This window comes from Pungitius pungitius, chromosome 6 (genome assembly GCF_949316345.1).
Source record: "Pungitius pungitius chromosome 6, fPunPun2.1, whole genome shotgun sequence".
Classification (NCBI taxonomy): domain Eukaryota; kingdom Metazoa; phylum Chordata; class Actinopteri; order Perciformes; family Gasterosteidae; genus Pungitius; species Pungitius pungitius.
In genome coordinates, this window is record NC_084905.1 from 20,229,684 (window position 1) to 20,253,590 (window position 23,907).

General features: G+C 42.6%; 5 protein-coding genes across 9 annotated transcripts; 2 read left to right on the forward strand and 3 right to left on the reverse strand.

The window, feature by feature from the left end:
* Positions 1 to 56: 56 nt before the first annotated feature.
* On the reverse strand, positions 57 to 7,004 carry samm50 (SAMM50 sorting and assembly machinery component). 2 transcript variants are annotated; one of them, XM_037451867.2, is made up of 15 exons: positions 6,818 to 7,004; positions 3,913 to 4,023; positions 3,606 to 3,707; positions 3,431 to 3,518; positions 3,236 to 3,342; positions 2,971 to 3,101; positions 2,683 to 2,770; positions 2,249 to 2,377; positions 1,900 to 1,971; positions 1,706 to 1,792; positions 1,296 to 1,366; positions 1,033 to 1,100; positions 794 to 940; positions 486 to 627; positions 57 to 239 (listed from the first exon to the last, which is right to left on the reverse strand). In XM_037451867.2, the coding sequence occupies exons 1-15, from the start codon at positions 6,836 to 6,838 to the stop codon at positions 194 to 196; spliced, it is 1,410 nt and encodes a 469-aa protein (XP_037307764.2). In that variant the 5' UTR covers positions 6,839 to 7,004; the 3' UTR covers positions 57 to 193. The 2 variants fall into 2 exon arrangements, with proteins under 2 accessions (XP_037307764.2, XP_037307763.2); XM_037451866.2 differs by having other exon boundaries at positions 794 to 949.
* Positions 7,005 to 7,407: 403 nt separating this feature from the next.
* Positions 7,408 to 8,399, reverse strand: si:dkey-42p14.3 (EF-hand calcium-binding domain-containing protein 10). The gene is made up of 4 exons (XM_037450371.2): positions 8,257 to 8,399; positions 7,911 to 8,075; positions 7,662 to 7,752; positions 7,408 to 7,572 (listed from the first exon to the last, which is right to left on the reverse strand). Exons 1-4 carry the CDS (start codon positions 8,357 to 8,359, stop codon positions 7,527 to 7,529), a joined length of 405 nt encoding a protein of 134 aa, XP_037306268.2. The 5' UTR covers positions 8,360 to 8,399; the 3' UTR covers positions 7,408 to 7,526.
* Positions 8,400 to 12,407: 4,008 nt separating this feature from the next.
* Positions 12,408 to 14,118, forward strand: LOC119196357 (putative nuclease HARBI1). The gene is made up of 4 exons (XM_037451963.2): positions 12,408 to 13,236; positions 13,347 to 13,459; positions 13,541 to 13,652; positions 13,742 to 14,118. The coding sequence occupies exons 1-4, from the start codon at positions 12,798 to 12,800 to the stop codon at positions 14,116 to 14,118; spliced, it is 1,041 nt and encodes a 346-aa protein (XP_037307860.1). The 5' UTR covers positions 12,408 to 12,797.
* Positions 14,119 to 16,392: 2,274 nt separating this feature from the next.
* On the reverse strand, positions 16,393 to 17,882 carry LOC119196358 (ubiquinol-cytochrome-c reductase complex assembly factor 6). 2 transcript variants are annotated; one of them, XM_037451964.2, is made up of 3 exons: positions 17,732 to 17,882; positions 17,253 to 17,379; positions 16,393 to 16,862 (listed from the first exon to the last, which is right to left on the reverse strand). In XM_037451964.2, the coding sequence occupies exons 2-3, from the start codon at positions 17,358 to 17,360 to the stop codon at positions 16,740 to 16,742; spliced, it is 231 nt and encodes a 76-aa protein (XP_037307861.1). In that variant the 5' UTR covers positions 17,361 to 17,379; positions 17,732 to 17,882; the 3' UTR covers positions 16,393 to 16,739. The 2 variants fall into 2 exon arrangements, with proteins under 2 accessions (XP_037307861.1, XP_037307863.1); XM_037451966.2 differs by having other exon boundaries at positions 17,621 to 17,875.
* A 482-nt stretch (positions 17,883 to 18,364) lies between these two features.
* Positions 18,365 to 23,025, forward strand: tdg.2 (thymine DNA glycosylase, tandem duplicate 2). 3 transcript variants are annotated; one of them, XM_037451960.2, is made up of 11 exons: positions 18,381 to 18,509; positions 18,758 to 18,825; positions 19,598 to 19,917; positions 20,179 to 20,378; positions 20,543 to 20,612; positions 21,039 to 21,174; positions 21,306 to 21,388; positions 21,502 to 21,596; positions 21,680 to 21,851; positions 21,955 to 22,111; positions 22,552 to 23,025. In XM_037451960.2, exons 2-10 carry the CDS (start codon positions 18,770 to 18,772, stop codon positions 22,059 to 22,061), a joined length of 1,239 nt encoding a protein of 412 aa, XP_037307857.1. In that variant the 5' UTR covers positions 18,381 to 18,509; positions 18,758 to 18,769; the 3' UTR covers positions 22,062 to 22,111; positions 22,552 to 23,025. The 3 variants fall into 3 exon arrangements, with proteins under 3 accessions (XP_037307858.1, XP_037307857.1, XP_037307859.1); XM_037451961.2 differs by lacking the exon at positions 18,758 to 18,825 and having other exon boundaries at positions 18,365 to 18,509; XM_037451962.2 differs by lacking the exon at positions 18,758 to 18,825 and having other exon boundaries at positions 18,381 to 18,500.
* The last annotated feature ends 882 nt before the right edge of the window (positions 23,026 to 23,907 follow it).

Here is a 23,907-nt window from a genome sequence, read left to right on the forward strand (position 1 = left end):
ATTAATGTGACCCGAGTAAAATTACTTCTGACATCAAACGATAAAAAAAACAGGCAGTCAGTGCAAACACTTTTACTGAACTAGTGAGTTCAAACAACAATTATGTACAAGTAATTTCCTCTTCCAATAAAATGTTTCTGGCATAAAATGAATGTTGATATTATTGGAAGTTGCAGATCCATGAGACGGCGTTTCACAGGAACCGGATTCCTGCTCCAAACTGGACCCCGTCGCAAATCCTACAAGGGCCGGAGAAAACACGTTGAAATTTATCTCAAAAGAATTAAATACAACTTTTCACCTGTATATAAAACCACAAGGTGACACGACCTTCCTGTTCAGTGGGATTGTTTGTTTAAATGTGGCCTTTCATGTAATTTATCCATTGTTTATTTTCAGTGAAGCTAATGAAGTTGACCTAGTTTCTAAAGTGTCCAGAAAGTACAACAACATACCCCAAAATGAGGTAACCCAACCGGCCCTACCTGTCTCCACTCTGGACTCCCATAGGAATGCAGTAATTTAGCTCCAGTCTGGCAATGTTCCCCAAACGCACCACAACGCCGAGTCCGTATGACCAACGGATGCATTCTGCAAGTTTCTTCAAATGTGCTTGTGGCCCCTCACCTGAGTAAAAACAAACAACCACAATCACCAGAAAATTGCATCAATTTCATGAGCTCTGCTTTCCTCGATTTGCTTTTCCTCGGCCACTCCGTCCAAATGTGGAAGAGTGAGACAACGGTTCAATTAATTAATTGCAGAGGTGCTTGTTCGGTTTCCAACTACTCACCGTAGTTGAGGTTACACAGGTTCCCGGCATTGAGGAAGAAGTGTGTCCTAAAGAGGTCACCGATGCCCCCCCTGCCAGGCCTGAAGGGCAGAGGCGTGTAGAGGTGAAGGCCTCCGGCCCAGTAGCCCTCTCCTCCCAGGTAGTCGCCTGCCATATCAGTAGTTCCAGCACACGACCTTTCAATTAGCCATCAAACATCAGTCCGGCTGCCAAGCAAGTCTGCCAAGCTAATGTCTCACCTTCACTCTGTGGGCCCATGCTGTACATGCTGAATCCCCTGATGCTGGTGGGGCCACCTAGGTAGAACCTAGGAGGTGCACAGAGACCCCGAAAACAGAAAATATGTACGATTGGCGTTTAGTTTGCACAAAAATGATACTTCCACAAGTCAGTTAAAATTGAACACACAGATTATACAAATATATTTAAATTTAAAAAATCTCTCGGCGTGTCAAGGCCTTATGGGTAACGGTCAAAGGTTTGGTGCATGGTATTCTTATACCTGTCTGCTATGCTTGTGGGTTTGTCGCCGAGGGGCAGAAGCAAGCCGCCCCACAGCGAAGCAGAAAGGACCTGCAGGACAAAGTCAAAGGGTTCACTGTGGTGCACAGAACGTCCTACAGAGTTGTTTTTAACATCAACAGTATGCACCTGGCTAAGTAAAGACTACACCAAGTCTTTTAGGAATTAGTCTGCTCGTTATTAAGTTAAATCTTAACTTGAATCTCAACGTTTGGCACATTTAAACGGCTTTAAGTTAAGGTTTAATAATATTAAAAAGCGTTTTTTTCTTTGTTCAAACTCATCATTACATCACAACAGAAATCGATAAATCAAATGCTGTAACAAAAAACGACACTTGCTGGTTTCTTAAGATTAACAACATCATCAAAGTGAAATGTGGAATCTCACAGAGTCCCAGAAGAGAGTTTTGTTGAGCTGTATCTCAAAATCCTCCTTCAGGAAACTGGCGTCTCCGCCGGTGTAACCAGCAAGTTCCTACACAACACAACACAAACACACAAACGTCACCCTGTCGCACAGGGGCAAAGAACGTGTTTTTAAAAAAAAGAAAAAGGTCTGGCTTTTAGTGCTTAACCACAAACCTGATGGATCTTCAACAGTCCACCTTTCCTGGGAAGAATGGAGGAGTTTCTGGTGTCGATGACCATCGAGTGCTGGGAAACATAATGACGGCGTTCATGCGTTAAAAAAAACATCTAAATGCTGGTTTATTCCTAAAAAGGGCCTTTTTGTATATTGAAGTGTATATATATTGCCAGTTACAGTTGAATCCTAAATTTAAAATGAGTAATTTTCCACTTCACTCCGTGGGTCCAGAATGCGTCTCTACCTCACGTCCGTGGCATCAATGAGCCATGAGCAGTTCTTCAGAAGCCTCCAAAGCACACAGTGGTTTCAAAGTGAAATATTCAACATAAGAAAGACAAATACCGAAAGTGAGGACTTGAGGGAATGGCCGCTCTCCTCCCGGACGGCGAAGGAGGCGGTGCGGGCGAGACAACCGAGCTCCCTCCACACGCCCTCCCACTTCAGGGTTTGGTTGGTCTTCCACACGGGGAACTGCAGGTGGTAAAATGGTGGATTACTATTGTTTGTAATGATCTTGTGGCTCGTTATTCATCCCTACATAACTTCATGTGAGAGCAATACATTTATTCATTCATGTATTTAAAGGGGAAAAAAATACAACTCAGAACTGATCCCTATGGTCCCAAAAAGGAACATGTTGATCCCCTCTATTGTGACAATGTTCTTAATGTGTTAATTCACTTTGTGCACAAAAGGCTAGTTAATAAATTTGAATGAGCTTAACTCCACAAAATGATAAATACAAAGAAGGCCAATAAATATAATCAAGTATTTACACTCAGTTCTCCGGAGATGCCTCGGTCCGTCTCCCTCAGAGAACTCCATGGAAACTGACCCGTTACTTTGTACATGTTGAGCGCGATACTGGAAGTGGGAAGAAAGATGAAATCAGGTGACCATGAAATATACCCGTCGGTCCCGTATCTTACCTCATAGGCATTCATTACCTCACTGACCAACAAAGTCTGAAGGTTGCAGGACAGTCAGCTAATTTGCCAGAACGTCTCTCTGTCAGGTGATTAGACGTAAAAACGAGAACGTAAAGTGAGCGTCTCACGTCTTACCTGCGTTCAAAGTTTCCTGGTTGGGGTTTGAAGAAAGAAAGGCCGTAGGATGTTTCTTTGGTGCCGTAGGAGAACTGGAAGGTCATTTTCTCCGCCCGACCTAACGCGTTGGGTAACTTCACGCCCAGTACCTGAAAATCAAAAAGCGAGAGAGAGACCATCGGGGCTGAAGTCGACAGTTGGAAATAATCTTTTGAGGAAAAAAAAAAAAAGAAGCTGGAATCAGTCTGAAGGCAGCCGGCAACGGGAGCCCCCCGGAGCTCACCATGCTTCCCTCGTTGTTCCCGACCATGGTGTTGTAGCTGCCCGTCATCCGCCTCAGCTCGGTGACTTCGAACGTCACGTCGAGGCCGTTGGGGAGAGCGTCCTCACCTTCAGAGCCAGTGGAATGAGTCATTATAAGCGTGTGTTTATTTTATTTTTTTAAGTGCACCCTGGGTAATCGGCGAAACGACGGCACCTCGTGAAGTGTCGATCACAACTTCGACTTTTCTGAAGATGCCGAGACGCAGCAGCTTCTGTCGCGCCTCGTGGGACTTTCGCATCACCTGCACAACACATTTTTCTGTTAATGCGACGAAAAGCATGAATTAAAAGCGCATTAATTAGAGCAGCCGTGATCAACGTGCACCTACATCGATCAAGTTCTTTGCCCGGAAGACTTCTGCGATTTCATAAGTCAGCAGGTCCTCTTTGGTTCTTCCGAGCCCGTCTATGTGCACTTGTTGCACAACAACCTGGGAGAACAGAAGAGACGGACAGCATCCGAAATATTTAAATCACCTGAAACCATCGAACAAAAAAATAATAATAAGCTAAATATTGAAATGGTGTTTCATTTCAGAGTGGTGTTTGAGATTTATGGTTTCAATCCTTTCATTTACAGCGTGTGGATCAAGGGAAAGTGCAGTTTAATTACTGCCTGGAACAAACTAAACGTACATTCTTGTTCTCAAGAATTTCTTGTTTTGGCTCGTGCTCGATCTCCGGAGCCTCGATGTCGTCAGGTTGAACTCCGAGCTCCGGGCCTCGCATGGGCAGAGGGTCCAGGCTCTGCAACACAATACAGACAACACAGAGAGGAGTTCATATTACAGAACTAATACACACGTTGGAAGTATTCGCCACAACAACGAGGTCCCTGGGAGCAGAATACAGCTGCAACTATCTTCTTTTTTTTTTTACTATCACTCAATGTGCTGATAAGTTTATTGTATTTAATACTGTCAAAAATATCCATTATCCTCAAGACGTTTAACAGAGAAAATGAGCAAAGCATTACTGAAGCCAAAGCATGTGATTGAGGGAAATTTATGCTTTCGAAAAAGTTATTGATGAGGTCACTATAATTCATTGATTAAAAAAATAGTTGCCGAAGAATTCAAAATGCACAATAAACCAAGACACAAATTGTGGGGAGAAAAGTGTTCACAGTGGAACATTAACAGTATTATAATGTCTGCATTAAAGGATAGAAAATAATCCCAAATAAATATAGTGAAATTGACAGGTAAAAAAAACAAATAGAGTGAAAATAACTGTGAAAAACAGTAACCAAGCAATTACAAATTTAAGGCCAAATAATAAGGTGTTGCTTTTAAACATGCAAGTACCAGTAGCACTAATTGATGGATTATACTTTTAACTCAGTCTTGTACACTTGATGTGGACAAGAAGACGAACAGTGTAAACAACACAAAGTGTAAACAACACAAAGTGTGCAGCAGGGGCCTGTTTCAATAAGGAGGTTCAACCAACTCTGAGTTAAAACTTGAACTCTGAGTTGACTTACCCTGAGATGGGAAACTCTGAGTTTTCGGTTACAGAACAGCTGAAATGAGTTAGTTCAATCAACTCTGAGTTGACCTACTCTGAGTTAAGCGCGTGCACCACAACTATAAAAAGCCATTATCAATGGAGCGCAGATATTACGAGTCACCATGGCAACAGCGCCAGACAAAAAGAGGTCTTCATATTTTTCACCAGCAGAACTGGATGTGCTTATGCAAGCATATGGAGAGTACGAACATATATTTTTAAAAAAAAGCAACACGGCTGCAGCGGCGAAGGACAGAGAGTTAGCTTGGGAGAAAATAGCTGCTCGAGTCAATGCGTAAGTTTACATTTGAATTACTGTTATACAGTGTTGTGTGTAATTAATTTCTATGTAATCTAAAAACTAATTTAATTCCGTAATTTAAAGTAAAATCTGATGTAATTGCATTTAATGCTGCATAAACTATAAAGCAATTCTGTATAAAACAATAGTGGATTTAACATCAAATTTAAAAGATATATTTTTTCAAGAATAGTTCATGCAATTGTATAATGTTTATTTGAAAGCATTAAAAGTGCAGTTTCTTGTCTCTCCTTGTATTGTTCAAGTGGTTGAAGTTGATATGGGATTTAGAAAGTAATTAGTAATAAGTAGACCAATACTTTCTAGAGATAGTCATTATTACATTAATCTAATTACACTGTTGAAGAAGCCAGTTGTAGTTAGTAATATAAGTGACTTGCCCAACTGTTATAATATCAGAAGTGAAACTGGAAGAACAGTGTGTTATTCAACCTAATTTTAATTTTCATGTAGGTGCAATCCTGCACATTAATACTGTGGATGGACCTCCTGTTGACATAGTCCGCTTCATTTTCGGAAGGTGCAATGATGGGAATATGTGTGCCATCAATGCATCCAACCACATTCGGAAATCCTAAAAGGAATTCTATTATTAGTTTACTTCCAGGGGTCGCAGCAATATGCTCTTAACTGAACGTCATTTATCAGGTTAGCCTCATTTAAACCGATTTATACATCACTGACCTGCAATCCTGTGAAACTCCTCTTTGATGGCTTTCACGGCTTTGTGCCCAGGAAACAGCACAAAAATTCGGAGAAAGCGCTTAAGAGCGAGGCACACTTTCCTTACAACTCTGCAAACAGTAGCCTTACTGATATGTTCTGCATCCCCAATGTTATACAGAAAACTACCATTTGCAAAGAAACGTAATGCAACGCAAAGCATCTGCTCGGATGTTAGAGCACGGCCGCGATGGCTGATGTTTCTGATGTAAGGATGGATGAGATTATGGATGTATCTTATTGACTGTAAAGAAAAACGGTACCGCTCAAATAAAAATGAATATGGATATGACAAAAAATCCACTCTGGGTCTCAAAATCCTCTCCCGACGTAAATGCAACTCCCTACGGATTAATGCAGCCTCTTCATCCACAGGATCGTCCATAAAAGGACATGCCATTTCATTCACTTGATTTGATGCGCTCTGCGTGACTGAAATGTGCGCAATGAATGAATACCGAAAGAATGAATGAGGTGATTAAATACCACTTCCTCTTTAAAAAAGGGGAGGAGACGAAATAAACTCTGGGTTTCCCGAAGAAAACCTGCTCCCGACCAGGTTAGGTTCACAGAGTAAGTTGCCATGGTAACTGACTCTGAGTATAAGTTACCTCTCTTTCTGAAACAGGCTTGACTTACTCTGCTTTCTCAGGTTTAACATACCTCCCATTCTGAAACAGAAAACTCAGAGTTTCCCTCATTTCAGGGTTAACATACTCAGAGTTTTCACTTAACCTCCTTTCTGAAACAGGCCCCAGGACGACTCTGTGCTCCCTGCCTTCTAACTCCATCCCGCGCGGAGAGTTTACACACTAACGATAATCGATAAAGGAGCGTGGAAGTGGGAGCCCTGCAGGACCGGGGTCGGTGTTCCGTGACGGGCCTTTCCCCGCAGCGCAGCACGGCCCGGCACGGCCCGGTCCGGTCCGGACAACCGAACGCAACCAACCGGGAGGTCAAAGTCCCGGGCGGAGGTTCCCTTACCCTGGCGTGGACGGTGCCCATGCTGAGCTCCGCTGGTCGGTGTCCCGGTGGGAAGGAAAATAACCGGACGAAGCCTTACGTGGGAAAAAAAGAACCAAGTACTTTAACCTACAAGTAACCGGAGAGAGGCGACGAGGCTCCGTACAAGGAGGCGGCCATGTCACTTCCTGACCACGCCCCCCCGCCGACGCGCGTTCAACGCGACGCCGGAAGACGATGCGGAGAATGTTTTGTTTGTGACGTTGCAGATTATAAAATAGGATTTTTATCTATTACCAAAAATCAAAATCAAATTAGTAATAATACTATATATATATATATATATATATATTGTTGCTATTGCTAGTAGTGTAAGCCTGTCAGAGAATGACATATATACATTCTTCTAATTAAAAAAATTGAATTCAAATTCTTGTTTTTATAGGCATATGCTTTTTTCTATGGGAAGATGTATGTATTACTTAATGCATTCTTTATTAAGTTAGGAAAGGTTATGCTGGGCAACATAACATTATCTTGTTGTGTGAAAACATGCATTGTAAATAAAACTATTGCACAACAAATTGCTTCCTAACATGGCGGGGTGCAAAAACATATAGGCAGTTTAAGAGAAAGTGAGTTCAATATACAAGCTCCACAAAAATCCTCAATGGCAACATCCAAACACATCTCAGCGCCATGAGTAAAAAGAACAACATTAAAGCAAAGTTCACAGTTGTTCGTACGTTGCTGAGCATCTCTGCAGGCCTTCAATCCTGTAACAACAAAACAATGATCTTAATAAAATAGTAAGAAATACCGAGTATTGCTGTTCTAACATTGAGGTTTTGAAAGGTGCTCTTACGCTTCTGTTTTAAAGGTCTCATGGGTTATTCTGTCTTCATTCACACCATCGGGGCATTCATTAATGTTTTTTATGCCCAGTGTGGTCAGAGCTGTGAGGAAAATGCTCCTGAGAAGTTATTTTTGTCAAAAGTGTCATTTTTACCCCCCCCACAATCCTTTTCATGAGTGAGCTTAACTTGGTTTCTAACCAATCACATATTCCTTCCTGTTGAAAGTGTCAAACATACGATCCATGTCCAGTGCTTACCATGCTTGTATTGGGCAAAAGTGATGTATTTTTGATTGGTGGGGTCCAGTATCCCAAAGACTGCGTCCAGGTTGGTGTTGTTAAACAGATTGGGCCCTTTTTTACCACTTTGCTGAGATAACTTCAGCTGCTCCAGCTGCTCCACAAGAAACTCTCTGGGATTCTCTGAATGGAGGAATAAATGATTAATAAATCATTCATGCTTCTGCCAATTCAAGTTAAATTACTCAACACGTGCAGGAAAGAAATGAAGCAGATAAAATATGGAGTTGCAGAAACCATTTCAAATGTACACAAAGCCGCACAAACATTGTAGTATTTTGATGGACCATGTCGTGTCCCTGACCGGGTCTGTGGAAGAGCAGCATGCAGCTCAGGTTCTCCATGAGCTCGAGCAGTTTGTGTTTCCGCAGATAGTCCGCAGCGTCCTGCTCCCTCTGCGACGCCATCTTCTCCGCTCGAGTTTACGCGTTCGTTGCTAGGATACGCCCACACTCACCTGACACGCGCGCGCACGCGGCTCCTCTTCAAATACGAATGTGTCCCTACTGAAGCTCTTCACTCATGTTTTAATGTTGCTTTTTTTCTGACCAACAGTCTAAAAGCCCACAAAACTTTTAAATTGGCAAAACCCAGTGAGCATTTTTTGGTTGGAAATTAGGTCGAATAGTCTGTAATTTGACCACAAATCAACGTGATTTTTAATACGGTAAAATGTCGTCCTCTACTTTGTGCTATAGCATTATTTTAGAGGTTTAAAACGAAATGACGTCCACATTTGTACGTTTACCACCGATATTAAAAATCACGTTGAAATGTGGTCTAAAACATAGACGTCTTTTCAACGTCTACGAATAGACGTCTATCCAACGCCTTGTGGCGTGTCTTAAGTTCCTAAATGTGTATATGGTTCGGATTACTCTGTTACTTGGCCCAGGGTTCCGAGGTACCGCCTTTTCCGGGGTAATGTGTGTAGTTTTTGGGGAACACAGGAAGTGGGAAGTGCGGGAAGTTGTAGTTCTTATTGGTGTGGAGAGAACCGTGGTGTTTTTGGGGGCGTGGCTGTGGCCACAGTCAACAATAAACCCAGGTAATGATAAACTGGCTCTTTATTGGCACAGAACGTTAGTCTTTACAATCAAAAGGAGAGAAGGACTTAATATAATAGCAACATTAAGTGAAGATTCGTGGATTACAGAAGACATTTACTGTTATGTTTTGTTCATTGAATTAAACTGTTAAAAATATCAAATTTCAGATCAGAATATAACCTGATCCATCAAAAAACAGCTGTATTATTATGAACACGCTGGTACATCACAGTAAAAACATATGTCTGTCATTACATAGTTTGCATAAAGTGTGAATATCACTTACAGAGGAGTAACTGCGAGGTGATTCCACAGAGGAATCAGAGATCCTGGATGTGGACAGGTCTCTGTGGGCTGGTGGTGTTCCAGCTTCATGCTGGTCTCAGTTTTAATGCCCACTCTTGGGCTCATTGAATTGGTACAAATGAAGAGGCTGATTTGGGTTTTTAAGACACTTTTTATTATACAAGTTTATAAATTTATATATAATAAAATAGACAATTTTGGTCACATTTAAAATCAGTTCTGAAAAGGCATAACATCTGTATTTGTTGTGCAAAATGTGCAAACAGCAGATTAAAAAAAGTGATGACAGTACTTCTATTTACAAATCTACAAATATAATACTGTTAAGTAGTCATTAACATACATTCATACTCTGACAGAACCTCAGACTCTTTCTCTGCAAACACTTAAAGGATGATGGATTGTTTGTGTTGATCATAAACCATTTGTTGCAACACAGAGAGAGAAAAAAGAGAACCCAGTAGAGCTGCTGTCAGTCCCAGAGAACAGTAGAGACCGATCCGTCCTCTCAGACTGGTATCGCTTGTTGTCTCAGGTTTGGACCGATCCTTCAGTGCTGCAAAGAGACCCAAGAAATCAGTTTATTAATGTAGAGGAAAAGGTTTATTTAAATAAAGCTGCTGAATTAAGTGTGTTAGTAAGTTTAACTTCATGAACCTACCAGTGACATTGAGGTGACATTCCTTATAGTTCTTCCCATAACTTGTGTCCACTTCACACCAGTACAGCCCCGAGTCATTAGTCTGGAGTCTGGAGATGTGAAGTCTGAGTCGTCCTTCTCTGAGGACGTCTTTGTCCCACTGGACTCGTCCTGCAAAGCGTTGATCCTGCCACTCTGGGACCTCGACACCTTCACGTAGACTCAACAGGACATAGGGTGTCCGATCAACTAACATCTCACAGGAGACATAAAGGGAGTTGTTGGAGTGGTCCGTGCTGGTGGGGAACATCCATTCCAGTGAGATGTTGTGGTTCTCCTCTGCATGATACCAGCTCTGTGTCACATTCACTAAAAATGACCCTGCTGAGGAGACAGAAGGCGAGGAGGTGACAGCTTTAATATGGAGCCTTTAGACTCCATCTCCAGATGTTTGAGGAGTGTGTGCTGATGCTTCACAGCTGCTTTACAAACACTAAAGTGAACTGACCACAGACACAGGAGGTCAGGATGAAGATCACCAGGATGCTGCAGATCATCTTCCTGTGAGAGAAGAGGCTCAAACATCACTTCATTATCACGTCAACAATCTACTGTGTGTCTTTACATTGTGATGCTTTGTGTTTATCATCATGCTCGTTACTGTAATGGCAAAATATATTGATGCCATAATGTTTTTTTAGATTAATGTCTAAAGCCAATCATGACTTTAATTCTGAGGAAGTTCCAAGACACCAGCTTTGCATAACAGCGCTGTGTGGAAGGAAAAGGTGTACATTGTTGATTGTGTACACATGACATCCATTGCAGTCTGTCCATCCCGGGAGAGGGATCCTCCTCTGACGTTCTCCCTAAGGTTTCTTTCCTTTTTTCCCCATTGAAGGGTTTTTTCATATTTTGGGAAGTTTTTTCTGTGACGATGTGAGGGTTTCTGGACAGAGGATGTTGCATGTGTACAGACTGTAAAGCCCTCTGAGGCAAATTTGTAATTTGCGATTTTGGGCTATACAAAATAAAATGAATTGAATCTCTTCGGACGTAGTCCTAGATCTAATCAAACATCTGTTGTAAGCACCTTTATTTTCCTCTAGGTCTGGGACCTCGTTGCCTGACTCAAACTCTTTAGCATAACAAAACCAAGGTGTTAACCCTGTCGATGTATAAATATATCTGTGTTCCTCTCAAACATAAGGAAGAAGCTTGCCACTGCCTGTCCATGTATAGCTGTTGCAGACCTCTTCTTCCTTGCAAGAAATAAACGGAAATGAAACTGATTCACAAGAGACTTTACAACTGATTCCCGATTGCATGAGAAAATCTTTCATAACAAAACAAACAAAGCTTTGATACTAAAGACAACCTCCCTAAGAACTACAACCACAAAGTAAAGTTGGTTTTCCTCAAGATGTTTCACTCATAGTCTAATTCCTCCGCATTCCTCCGCATTCCTCCGCAGTGTAACCGCATCTATAACGCGAGATTTACGCAGCTTGGCCAAAATAAAAAGTCGCCACTTGGATTTAACCAAGCAAATAGGTACAAGTACAAGTATTGTAGCGACTCCCGCTAATGAAGCTCTGGACAATGTGCTCTTCTTTAGACTTTATTGCCGAAATTCAGGCTACGCCGAACAAAACCCACACCATCGCTCTCCCAAAACAACAACAGCTCCCGCGTCCTCTCACTTAACCCAAACCCCCAAACAACACACCCCCACAGGTGGCACTAGGATGAGTGACATAACATTGTGAGCCCTTCACTGAACTTCCAAAACTCAGTAAAGTGCAACCCCATTAACAGACAAGTTACAGTATAAAGATAATTAACAGTACTGCTGTATCTCACTTCCATCAAATATTCATGCATCTTGTCTTACCTTGATGTTTCATCACTGGATATTTTTGATAACCTAGTTTCAACAGAGTGCACAGAACCTCAGCGTGTCTGTAACCATGAATCCTCACATAATAAATGTTAATATAATCATAAAAACATTTTCTCCTTCCCTTTGACTTCTTGAGTGATGTGAACTGAAGACCTTCAAGTAAACTACTCAGTCAAGTTAATCTTAAATAATTCACAAAGTTCAGACTAAAATAACGTTTCCAAACAACGTATCGGATGTTTCTCTCTGTGAAAAGTGCACAGAACCTCAGCCTGACTGTAACCATGAATCCTCACATAATAAATGTTAATCATAAAAACATTTTCTCCTTACCTTTGACTTCTTGAGTGATGTGAACTGAAGACCTTCAAGTAAACCTTAAATAGTTCAAAGTTCAGAATAAAATAACGTTTCCAAACAACGTATCCGATGTTGCTCTTTTTCGGGTATGACAGTCAATCCTTGCACAAACACAGGCACCGCCCCACACACACAGGCACCGCCCCACACACACATGCACCGCCCCCTAACCACACACACACGCACCGCCCCACACACACAGGCACACTTCTGAGGCAGGAAAACACACCTGGGGCCTGTTTCAGAAAGGAGGTTAAGTGAAAACTCTGAGTATGTTAACCCTGAAATGAGGGAAACTCTGAGTTTTCTGTTTCAGAATGGGAGGTATGTTAAACCTGAGAAAGCAGAGTAAGTCAAGCCTGTTTCAGAAAGAGAGGTAACTTATACTCAGAGTCAGTTACCATGGCAACTTACTCTGTGAACCTAACCTGGTCGGGAGCAGGTTTTCTTCGGGAAACCCAGAGTTTATTTCGTCTCCTCCCCTTTTTTAAAGAGGAAGTGGTATTTAATCACCTCATTCATTCTTTCGGTATTCATTCATTGTGCACATTTTAGTCACGCAGAGCGCATCAAATCAAGTGAATGAAATGGCATGTCCTTTTATGGACGATCCTGTGGATGAAGAGGCTGCATTAATCCGTAGGGAGTTGCATTTACGTCGGGAGAGGATTTTGAGACCCAGAGTGGATTTTGTGTCATATCCATATTCATTTTTATTTGAGCAGTACCGTTTTTCTTTACAGTCAATAAGATACATCCATAATCTCATCCATCCTTACATCAGAAACATCAGCCATCGCGGCCGTGCTCTAACATCCGAGCAGATGCTTTGCGTTGCATTACGTTTCTTTGCGAATGGTAGTTTTCTGTATAACATTGGGGATGCAGAACATATCAGTAAGGCTACTGTTTGCAGAGTTGTAAGGAAAGTGTGCCTCGCTCTTAAGCGCTTTCTCCGAATTTTTGTGCTGTTTCCTGGGCACAAACCCGTGAGAGCCATCAAAGAGGAGTTTCACAGGATTGCAGGTCAGTGATGTATAAATCGGTTTAAATGAGGCTAACCTGATAAATGACGTTCAGTTAAGAGCATATTGCTGCGACCCCTGGAAGTAAACTAATAATAGAATTCCTTTTAGGATTTCCGAATGTAGTTGGATGCATTGATGGCACACATATTCCCATCATTGCACCTTCCGAAAATGAAGCAGACTATGTCAACAGGAGGTCCATCCACAGTATTAATGTGCAGGTACACTGAAAGCCTACTGTTTCTAATGGTCAAAGACTACATCACAATACTATAACATGTCTCATTCTTTGCATTGTCAAGATCATATGTGATGCTGCACATCTCATTACAAATGTGGAGGCCAAGTGGCCCGGTTCTGTTCATGACTCACGAATGTATCGTGAGTCAACGCTGAGCAACAGACTGGAAACTGGTAAGTAAATGCATGTATTTCAATGTATGCACTACACACTTACTGGGGAACTTCTATGCAGCTCCAAAGCAATGTGAACTTTCTTACAGGAGAGATTGATGGCTTTCTGCTGGGAGATAGGGGTTACCCATGCCGACCAACACTAGTTACCCCTTACCCAGAACCTGAACCAGGCCCCCAGCGCCGCTTCAATGTGGCACACTGCAGGACGAGAGCCCGGGTGGAGATGACCATAGGCCTGTTGAAAGCACGTTTCCAGTGCCTACGTCACCTCAGGGTAACCCCTGAAAGGGCCTGCGACATTATTGTGGCATGTGTTGTTCTCCATAATATTGCCATAATTAGAGGGGAGCAACACCCTGCCCTACAAATGCAAGACCCAGAGGAAGACCCCATCAACCCGGCAGATTTCCAGGAGGGAAGGGTAGTCCGGGATATGATATGCCGAAATGTCTTCACAGATTAATACACATTATATCCACCACCACAACCAACCAACCACAAAATAAAATAAAAATGAATAAACACAAAATCACAGCAATTTATATGGTGTTCTTTATTTCCTAAACATAAAAAAAAAAATAGAATTTAATATATTTTCAATACTTAGAATTCACCTGTGACCATGCACTCACCTCTAGCTTTAGTTTCAGAATCTCAATTTCCAGATCTGCCTTTTGGATCTGGCGGTCCAAGTATACAAGTTCTTTGCTGTTTTTTTCTATCTTTTTAATAAGAAGAAGTCTATATAACTCCTTAACTGGCAACTGAAAATACGGTAGATTACAGTTACATCATGTAGTTCTAAAATTCTACAATATTAAACTGTGGCATTTACTGAAAAAAAAAATCACTGAACTGTGTTCATCTGTGCACCAGAAGTTGATGGACCATCCTCTTTCTGTTCTTCCACACTCTGGGGAGAGATAAAAATACCTGTTTATACTTAGATTTAAACTTAGATTCTATAGGCTACTCCACATAAAAAAGGTGAAGAAATGTGAATGTGTAGATTGTTTGATAGACACATAATATTAACATTACCTCTGTAGGCATCTCTGTGGCAGCAGAAACTGTTTCTTCATCCCCATCATCCTGTGAAGATGAGCATTTGAGTACACTTTATAACACTATTTGTAATAATTTCTGGTGTATTGAGTAGGCTACTTACAACTGCCTGTGGTTCTGTTGGGACAGGAGGCTCCAAAAGACTAATTTTACCATCAGAATCTGTTGGGACCAACGAAAAACCCACCCCAAAGTAAAATAAATGGAAATATCACAAATAGCCTATATAAAAACACAACACATAGGTAGACCTCTTACATTTTATGAAGGCACTTAAATCTTCTGGAGTGACTGGCTCTGATGAAGTCCCTCCAGGAATTCCCTCAGCCATTGGCCTTCCAGCATTCAGGCTCAGGGCCATCTGCTCTGCATTTGTCAGAGGTGGTGGTGCAGGTCCTCCCCCCGTTTTGCGAGCCTCTGCCTTCTTTCTGTTGGCTGAGTAGTCAAATGAGAATGAACATTTAGACCCATGTCAAAAATGCTGCTGCACTGCTAGACACTGGATGCTATTTAGTTATTTATATGTCAAATGTTTGTAAAGTCAGGTAGACTACAACCATGATATGTTCAAGCCTTACCTGATTGAATTATGTTTTTATATTTCATTTTCAGCTGCTGCCATGTTCTTTTAATGCCTGCAGGATTGCACCTACATGAAAATTAAAATTAGGTTGAATAACACACTGTTCTTCCAGTTTCACTTCTGATATTATAACAGTTGGGCAAGTCACTTATATTACTAACTACAACTGGCTTCTTCAACAGTGTAATTAGATCAATGTAATAATGACTATCTCTAGAAAGTATTGGTCTACTTATTACTAATTACTTTCTAAATCCCATATCAACCTCAACCACTTGAACAATACAAGGAGACACAAGAAACTGCACTTTTAATGCTTTCAAATAAACATTATACAATTGCATGAATTATTCTTGAAAAAATATATCTTTTAAAATTTGATGTTAAATCCACTATTGTTTTATACAGAATTGCTTTATAGTTTATGCAGCATTTAATGCAATTACATCAGATTTTACTTTAAATTACGGAATTAAATTACAGTTTTTAGATTACATAGAAATTAATTACACACAACACTGTATAACAGTAATTCAAATGTAAACTTACGCATTGACTCGAGCAGCTATTTTCTCCCAAGCTAACTCTCTGTCCTTCGCCGCTGCAGCCGTGTTGCTTTTTTTTTAAAATATATGTTCGTACTCTCCATATGCTTGCATAAGCACATCCAGTTCTGCTGGTGAAAAATATGAAGACCTCTTTTTGTCTGGCGCTGTTGCCATGGTGACTCGTAATATCTGCGCTCCATTGATAATGGCTTTTTATAGTTGTGGTGCACGCGCTTAACTCAGAGTAGGTCAACTCAGAGTTGATTGATCTAAATCATTTCAGCTGTTCTGTAACCGAAAACTCAGAGTTTCCCATCTCAGGGTAAGTCAACTCAGAGTTCAAGTTTTAACTCAGAGTTGGTTGAACCTCCTTATTGAAACAGGCCCCAGGACACTAGTTGACACGTAGTGTTTGTGTTGCTCTTTGAGTCAGGTGGGTATTGACTGGCAACCGTTTGACTTTCATATCTATCAATGTTTTCTTTACAGTTTTACATACTGTGGCCCAAAAAAACAATAATGCAGTATTCTGAATCATAAATTTGTGTTGGTAGCAAATGTATTAATAAGAGAATTAACAAAGTGACGATACATTCAACAACAAAACCATCACAGGATGAACACGGCAAGACTCACGACGCTGCACACTGCAATGAAGTCGTTTGAAAACTGACCAAATGTGGGAGTGGTTACATACAACTTTACATTCACTAAACTAAAAACCTGTGGGGGCATGGGGGTTTTCAGGTCAAAATATGTCTGGTCACACTGTATCTGATCCTGATCCTGTTTGATGCTCCATTGATAGACAACACATTTGTAGATGTCCCGTCGCTGCTGGCCCAATAAAGCGTGTGTCCATCAGACTGAGGACATTGAAATTCCACATCAGTCCACCTTTTCTTGTTCTGCTTTAAACTGCTGTAACGCAGCAGTAGCTTCCTCTCTGACTTTGTAGCCGAGCAGTTCCGTCTTAAGCTCCCCGGGCTTCGGGGGGAGTTCTGGGATACTCTGAAAGAGCAAAGACAACAGGGAGAACACATTCAGCATTTCAGAAGAACGGAGGATAAAAACAACAACAAAAAAGCACAGACTGTAGGTGAGTGGGGAGCGCGGTTGTCCTCCAATCAGAGGGTTGTTGGTTTGATCCCAGGCCCGGCTAACCTGCATGTCGAGGTGTCCCTGGGTAAGACACTTAACCCCAGCATTGCTCCTGTAGCTGTGACTGCAGTGTGTGATTGTTAGTGACTGATGGGCAGGTGTGCGTGGTCCTGACATCAGTGTGTGAAAGGGTGTAAATGGGTGAGTGATGTCATGTAGTGTTAAAACACTTTGAGTGGTCAGAAGACTAGAACAGTGCTGTACAGTCCATTTACATGTGAGACAACGTGTGTCCCTCACCAGATCAGGTAGGTAGTACTGGTGCACGGCCTGAGCCCCTGCAAACATGGCCAGCATACTGGCCCCTAACATCCTCAGGTAACGGGGCCAAGACACACCTGCTGGCATCTTCACAGACCTCCTCTACCTGGAGGGAGGGGGAGGGGGGGGTTTAAGAGGTAAACAAAGTGATATGCCAGCAAGCTGAATTTTGTTTAATCTGTCTCCCTTTTATTAAGGTGCAAAGTCAAACCATGCTCTCTACTTACTAAACAATTCCTCACATTTGATCATGGGTCTGCGTTGCCATTGGCAAAGAGCACCTTTTCAGTGTCAATCGCATGCACACGTGACATAAATTACATATAGCGCTAAAGGTGATTAACTACCTGATCAGCAAATCCAGTGTGGAGGCTAACCTTGTTAGCCGTGATGTAATGTTAGAACACCATATATGAGAACATATTTAAAGACACAAACTGACGCTAGTAGGACCGTACCTTGTTTTTTCTCACTGCCTTTAAATAAAAGAGTGCAATACGAAACTAACTTTCACCATAGTGACAATTCAATCCAAAGGTCTGTCATTGGGAGCCGCACGCAGGTCATGCTGCTAGCTAACACGGAGATGCAAGACAAGAAATAGAGGTCTCACTCCGTCTCTATTTGCTGATACCATACCGGTTATACCATTCCGTGTCCCGTCGCATGTTTGATCACACATGGGTTCCGTTTATGGTGAATATCTTGTTTAATGCTTATTCAGCTTAAACGATTTTTCTATCACAACATTTTAAGGCTGCTTGTCGATGCAGGTTTGTGTATTTTCTACTGGTCCGCTTTCTCACTTGGAGCGATGCACTGTTTGTTTAAATACCATCTTTGGCTTCCGTGTTCGTCTGCAGTGTAAATCTGGGCTGTTTTTTTTCCTACATACAAGATTTAGCGCCATCTCGCGGTAGTTTCTACGATCCTCAAACAGTCGTTCTACAATACACTGTAATCCAATAATGTTAAAATGAAAAAATAGTTTTCAATAGTTTACTATGTAATCATCGATCATTTTTGCAATAATATAGTTGAACAATATTGTTAAATATGATAAATTATAGTGTTTAGTTGGAGCCGTGCAGTCCCCCTCCTGGCCAGCAGGTGGCGATAAGCCTTCACGCAACCTGCGCAAAAGGAATCATTAAGCGTTTAAATGGTCTTTGTTTTGGGAGGATTCCCAGCCCCCAGTCTTCCTATTTGAAAACTAAAGAACAAAATGTATGACAGGTACGGTAGTTCGCTCAAATACCTTCATGTCTCGTTAACCCAGAGGTGGCTCGCGGTCTGAAGACGTCTGTAGCACCGCGTAGCGTTGTTAGCTAACTGTTAGCTAAGCCTTCCGTCTTCTCGTAGCCGCGTCCATAAGTCTTTCTTTGTGTACCGTATGTGCTGCAAACTCCACACAGCTCACATCTGCAGTGTGTGTTGATGCTTTTTTTTTGGCAGCAGAATGACTGTTAATGTATTGAAATAAGTCAACAGTTAAGATGGAAGAAAACCAGTATACATCACTGACGGTACCCACGGATTATTTTCAGCAGTGGTGAGTTGGTGCTGGAGGTGGCAGGTCGTGGAAAACTTCTCATGTTATCTCCCTGACGTCTTCATTTTCATGCATGAGATGGAGAGGGAAAAAAAGAAATTTGACACACGACACCATACATACTTGTATTCTTTGTATTTACGCTTGTAGCAAGTGGCAGTGTAGTTATTAAGGGTGATAACCATTTAAAGATTAACTTGCAATAATAAACTTGATGATGCTGCATTATCTACTCTGTAGCTGTCTTGACAAATTTGCATTATATTTCTTACAAATCTGACTGAACAGTTATTACACCATCAGTTGCTACAGGCTTTATGCACATTCCTGCCGTGATGCAAGAGATCTCTGGACCTGTAGTGGACTTCCTCTCCTTCCACAGTTTGCACATTGATTCCATCGTGGTCGGTTTTCACCGCGTTAAACCGACCCGTTTTGTGGATGCAAAAAAGTGTCGTAACGTGAGAAGCTCAGAAAAATCGGGGGGGAATAAAGGGGCGAGGAAAGGTACCGTCGGAGCTGAATGAAATGCAGAGAATACAAAGAGGTGTATATCAGCGCATGTGTGTTTGTAAGTATCGTGTCTTGTACGTTTGCCTCAGCCACTTCTCCACGCACCCCATCGAGCACCAGACATAGTCTGTCCTTTCTCGCTTTGTCCGGGTCCTGTTTTTTTTTTTTTCTCCTTTGGGCCCGCCTCCCTTTTCCTTCTCTCTTTAACTTTGACCTTCCTCCTCATCTCGCCTTCGCTTGTGCACCCTCTGTTTTCCAGGTACCAGTCCAGCCAGCAGCACCCCGAGGCGCAGCATGTGATGTCTTATCACAACATGGGCCACTACGCAGAAGGGCCCAGAGATGACCTCGTAATGGCCGAGCTGTCTGTCCACCGCGATCCGCCCGTCTACCAGGAACCTTTTTACCAGAACTATAACCCGCCGGCCCAAAATCACTACCAGGACCTGAGCTACCAGCCGCACGCCAGGGAGCAGCTGCAGCATCCCGCGCACCTGCACCACCCTCAGCACCAACAAACCATACAGCAGCTGGAGCCGAGTGTTCAGCACCAACCTCAGCCGGCTGCCCCCTCCCAAGGTACGGAAGAGCTTATTGACCCGAGTATTTATATATATATAGATATGACGTGACTGCAGGGGATTTCTGTCCAAGTCATGGCATCTCGACCGACCAAGTACCAATTACAATACATGTATAGTTTATTACTCCATTATTGTATTCACACAATTTGATACGAACTCGGATAACAGCAAATGCTAATAGAAGTCCACCACGACAATCCATTGGCTCACAAGTCCTTTGTGGATGATTCCTACATTTTCCTCCTGGCTGACTCAGCTGCGACGCCGGTGAAGAAGAAGAGAGGCCGGCCGCCGAAGCAACCGGTCGAGGACGGCAAGACGCAGGAGGAGGAGAACGAGGTCGAGGCCGCCAAGAAAGCCAAGAGGGCCCTCAACCGCTTCAACGGCATGTCGGTGGCTGAGGTCATGGCCAAAACGCTCCCTGACGTCATCGCCTACAATCTCGACATTCTTATAGTAAGTTATTTACATCCTTTTTTTTTTGTTTTTTTGTTGCAAGTAGCGAATGGGTTTCAATTGTACAGAAATGACTTCCACACACCGTTGAAAGCTTTCAGTCACAAACGACGTGTGATTTTCCCCGTCTGTTGCCATGGTAACACCTTCATGCTTCTCCTCAGATTGGAATTAACCCAGGACTATTGTCAGCCTTCAAAGGACGCCATTATCCAAACCCGGGAAACCATTTCTGTGAGTGGAAATCCAGTTTCACGATTGACTGCAGCAATTAAACCGCGTCCTTGGTTTTTTTTTTAACCTCGGGTCCGTCGTTACAAACGCTCGCTGCACAAGCTCAGATCTGTTCAAACTTATCATTTCAAATCCATGCGATGAGATTTGAAAAGGTCCAGATACTTAGATGCATCATTCTGAATTACAAAGAGGTTTTATGAAATGATTTGTTTTGTGTGTAGCTGTGGGAATGATTTTTTTTCAGCATTTAAACTCCAGTGATTCACTGCAACCAGCAGACAATGAGCACAGGGAACTTTTCTTCTTTATAACCTTGACGTTTATTAATGTTAAGTCAAGTTATGCTTGAAAACGAAGCCGCTGAATTCCGCGGAGCAGACCTGGCTAAACAACGTCTGACTCCTTCCTTCTTTCCACCTGCAGGGAAATGTCTGTTTCTCTCCGGTCTAACCGACGAGCAGCTCAACTTCATGCACGACCAAAGCCTGCCGGAGAAATACAGCATTGGCTTCACCAACATGGTGGAGAGGACCACGCCTGGCAGCAAGGACCTCTCCAGGTGAATTTCATGAAAATTGCATCGATCTTCTAAGTTAATGGAAGCGGCAGCATTGCGACAGAGGAGTTCCAAATAAAGTCCCTGGAAGCAAACCTAGATAATGTTCCTCTGATTCTGTGTTTTTATCCCAGTAAGGAGATTCGAGAAGGAGGTCGGCAGTTACTTGACAAGCTGCAGAAGTACAAACCGTTAATTGCAGCTTTTAATGGGAAAGGTACACTTACTTATTGCAGCAGCAAAATACTGAACTTTGAAGTGTTCCAGTGGCTTATGCGTGGAGCCATTGGGCGAGGTCAGCGGCGCGTTGACATTTCTTGCTTTCTTCAGGTATCTACGAGATCTTCTGCAAAGAAACCTTCGGGGTGAAGGCAAAGAATCTCGACTTTGGGCTGCAGCCGTACAAAATCCCAGAAACTGAGACGGTACGTTGAAGCAGCGCCTCTCAGAACGCGCTCAGCAGAAAACCCACGACCAGCACGCTCAGGGCATGCTTCGCTCCCCGCAGGTCTGCTACCTGATGCCGTCCTCCAGCCCCCGCTGCGCCCAGTTCCCCCGCGCGCAGGACAAGGTCCACTTCTACATCAAGCTGAAGGAGCTGCGGGACCAGATGAAAGGCCTGATGCCCAAGATCGAGGTGGAGGAGACGCAGTACTCGTTCGACCTGCACTTAGCGAAAGGTGAACGCTCCAACTCCGCCTCTTTCTGTGTCTTATTGGTGGCGGCGTTTTTCACGTCTCGTAGGAAGATCTCACTCCTTTTGCGCTTCCCTCTTTTCTGCAGAGGACGCCAAGAGGATGGCGATCAAAGAGGAGCAGGTGGATCCAGAGTACGAAAGCTGTGGCGAGCTGCGTGGGGACGCGAGGCAAAGCAGCAACTCCACCTACTGAGGGAGGCCGAGGGGGGGGGAGCCAACGGGCCGGTCTGCAGCAGCACACAGGTAGCGAAGTCGCCACGTCGTTCTCAGCAGGTTTACACGATGGAATCGCAGTTTCAGGAGCATGAACCAAGATCCAGAACAGGAGGAGAAAAAAACGCCTTTTTATAGGGGATATGTCATCAGATGAGTCAAAAAGTTACAAACACAAAGGTGAAATCCATGCACGGAAAATTAAAGACAAAAGCTAAAGTATTAAATAACCCACCTTGGTTAGATGCCCTCAGCTGGGTCCCAGCATGTTGGCGTCCTCGAACGATTCAGCCGCTTTCTGAAGGCTTTTCTAACGTTTCCTTTCTTGTTGATCGTTACATTTTGCAGTGCACGTGTCACCCTGATCTCACTCTCCAACGCGACAGTGTGTTGATTTGCTTTAAAACGACGATCTCAGCCCTCCTCGAGGTACCGATGGTCCCATTAAAACATTTTGGGTGGTTTTCCAGAACTGCGCGGCTCGTCTCCTCGGGTTGGCACCGCGGCGTCTCGCAGACCTCGGACTTTGTAGAGCGGTCGGCGGGACGATGCGACGCGGGACCTGCTGCAGCCCGGAGAAGGTTCGCCCAGCAGACACCGGATATCAGCTGTTACAAGTAGCATGACACATCGACGCGGGGCGAGGAGCCTTCTGGTGACTAAAGAGAGGTCCTTCGGTCTCCCGAGGCCTCGCCGTGAGACGCACAATGAGAGGAAGTGCCCGCCGCGGTTACATTTTCTAACTCTCAAACAGACTGCATGTTTTTTGGTGTCATTTTTTATCACTATTTATTGCATTTTGTATGGTACACGTGTCCAGTGACTTATTTTTGTATTTTGAAAGAACAACATTTTATGATTTATCAGCTGTAAAAAAAATAGATAATTGTACACGGGGGTTTCTAATCAATGATTACAGAGTTATTAAATCTCTTCTGAAGCTGGTTACGTTTTATTGTCTCATTGTCGAGGAAACACACGAGCCATCAGAACAAAGTGTCTGTGCTTCTCTCCCCGCCAGGAGCAGATTAATCGATCAGGATTCACAGTACACACGGAACACCAGGTTAAAAATGCTTTCCTAGAATAATTATGTTAATGTTCCAGCATTCAGTGCAGCAAACCGTCAACATTATTGCATTGGGTCCCGTTATCTTTGTCAGGAAGGATTCTACAGATCACTCATTCCCTGTAATTAATATCTGCTGAGATCATCTCTCCAAGCATTGAGTCTACGGTGTTAATTATATAAATAACTGACAGTTTGCATTGAATGTAAAGGAAAGTCATTAATTAATGCAAAATAACATACCTCAATGGATGGTATGCTGAGCTTTAACATTGACAGGAAGTTAGCTTTGTTGGTTTTGGACCCTGCGTTTAACTCTTGGAGGGATCCCCTGAGAGAATCTTTATCCGTGATGAAGTGGATCTAATTTAATTTGTTTACTACTGCTAGTAAATTAATCATAAGCTGCAGATCAAGTTTTAAATAGGCCCATACTTCCAAATACATATTTTGTTAGGAGCCAATCATGTACTGTGTGTGTAGAGGAAAATTGCTCCGTAGCTCTGACTAGTCTGTTGTAGTGTTAATACACCTTTTCATCTGTTTGAAACGGTCTAAAAAATACAAAAAACATCATCCTCATCACTTTCATACCCTCATTGTGTATTTCGTTTATAGATGTACATTACAGCTCTTTTACATCTTCTGATTGAATACACCATTTAAAAAAAATGTAAAGATGATCCCGCTGAACAATAGGTGCAAGTAAAATAATCCTGTTTGCTACGTCGTTTATTAATTAATAAATAAATATATA

Coding starts and splice junctions, on each gene's coding strand:
- samm50 (XM_037451866.2), bottom strand. CDS start 6,838: ATGGGCACCGTCCACGCCAGG. Junction 2,378..2,682: donor GCATCTCCGGAGAACTGAGT/GTAAATACTTGA, acceptor TACCACCTGCAG/TTCCCCGTGTGGAAGACCAA. Junction 1,101..1,295: donor CCCACAAGCATAGCAGACAG/GTATAAGAATAC, acceptor TGCACCTCCTAG/GTTCTACCTAGGTGGCCCCA.
- si:dkey-42p14.3 (XM_037450371.2), bottom strand. CDS start 8,359: ATGGCGTCGCAGAGGGAGCAGGACGCTGCGGACTATCTGCGGAAACAC. Junction 7,753..7,910: donor TTTTGCCCAATACAAGCATG/GTAAGCACTGGA, acceptor TTTTCCTCACAG/CTCTGACCACACTGGGCATA. Junction 7,573..7,661: donor GAGACCTTTAAAACAGAAGC/GTAAGAGCACCT, acceptor TTGTTGTTACAG/GATTGAAGGCCTGCAGAGAT.
- LOC119196357 (XM_037451963.2), top strand. CDS start 12,798: ATGGCATGTCCTTTTATGGACGATCCTGTGGATGAAGAGGCTGCATTA. Junction 13,460..13,540: donor TCCACAGTATTAATGTGCAG/GTACACTGAAAG, acceptor TGCATTGTCAAG/ATCATATGTGATGCTGCACA. Junction 13,653..13,741: donor GAGCAACAGACTGGAAACTG/GTAAGTAAATGC, acceptor ACTTTCTTACAG/GAGAGATTGATGGCTTTCTG.
- LOC119196358 (XM_037451964.2), bottom strand. CDS start 17,360: ATGCCAGCAGGTGTGTCTTGGCCCCGTTACCTGAGGATGTTAGGGGCC. Junction 16,863..17,252: donor AGTACTACCTACCTGATCTG/GTGAGGGACACA, acceptor TTGCTCTTTCAG/AGTATCCCAGAACTCCCCCC.
- tdg.2 (XM_037451960.2), top strand. CDS start 18,770: ATGGAAGAAAACCAGTATACATCACTGACGGTACCCACGGATTATTTT. Junction 19,918..20,178: donor GCCGGCTGCCCCCTCCCAAG/GTACGGAAGAGC, acceptor TGGCTGACTCAG/CTGCGACGCCGGTGAAGAAG. Junction 21,175..21,305: donor GGCAGCAAGGACCTCTCCAG/GTGAATTTCATG, acceptor TTTTTATCCCAG/TAAGGAGATTCGAGAAGGAG.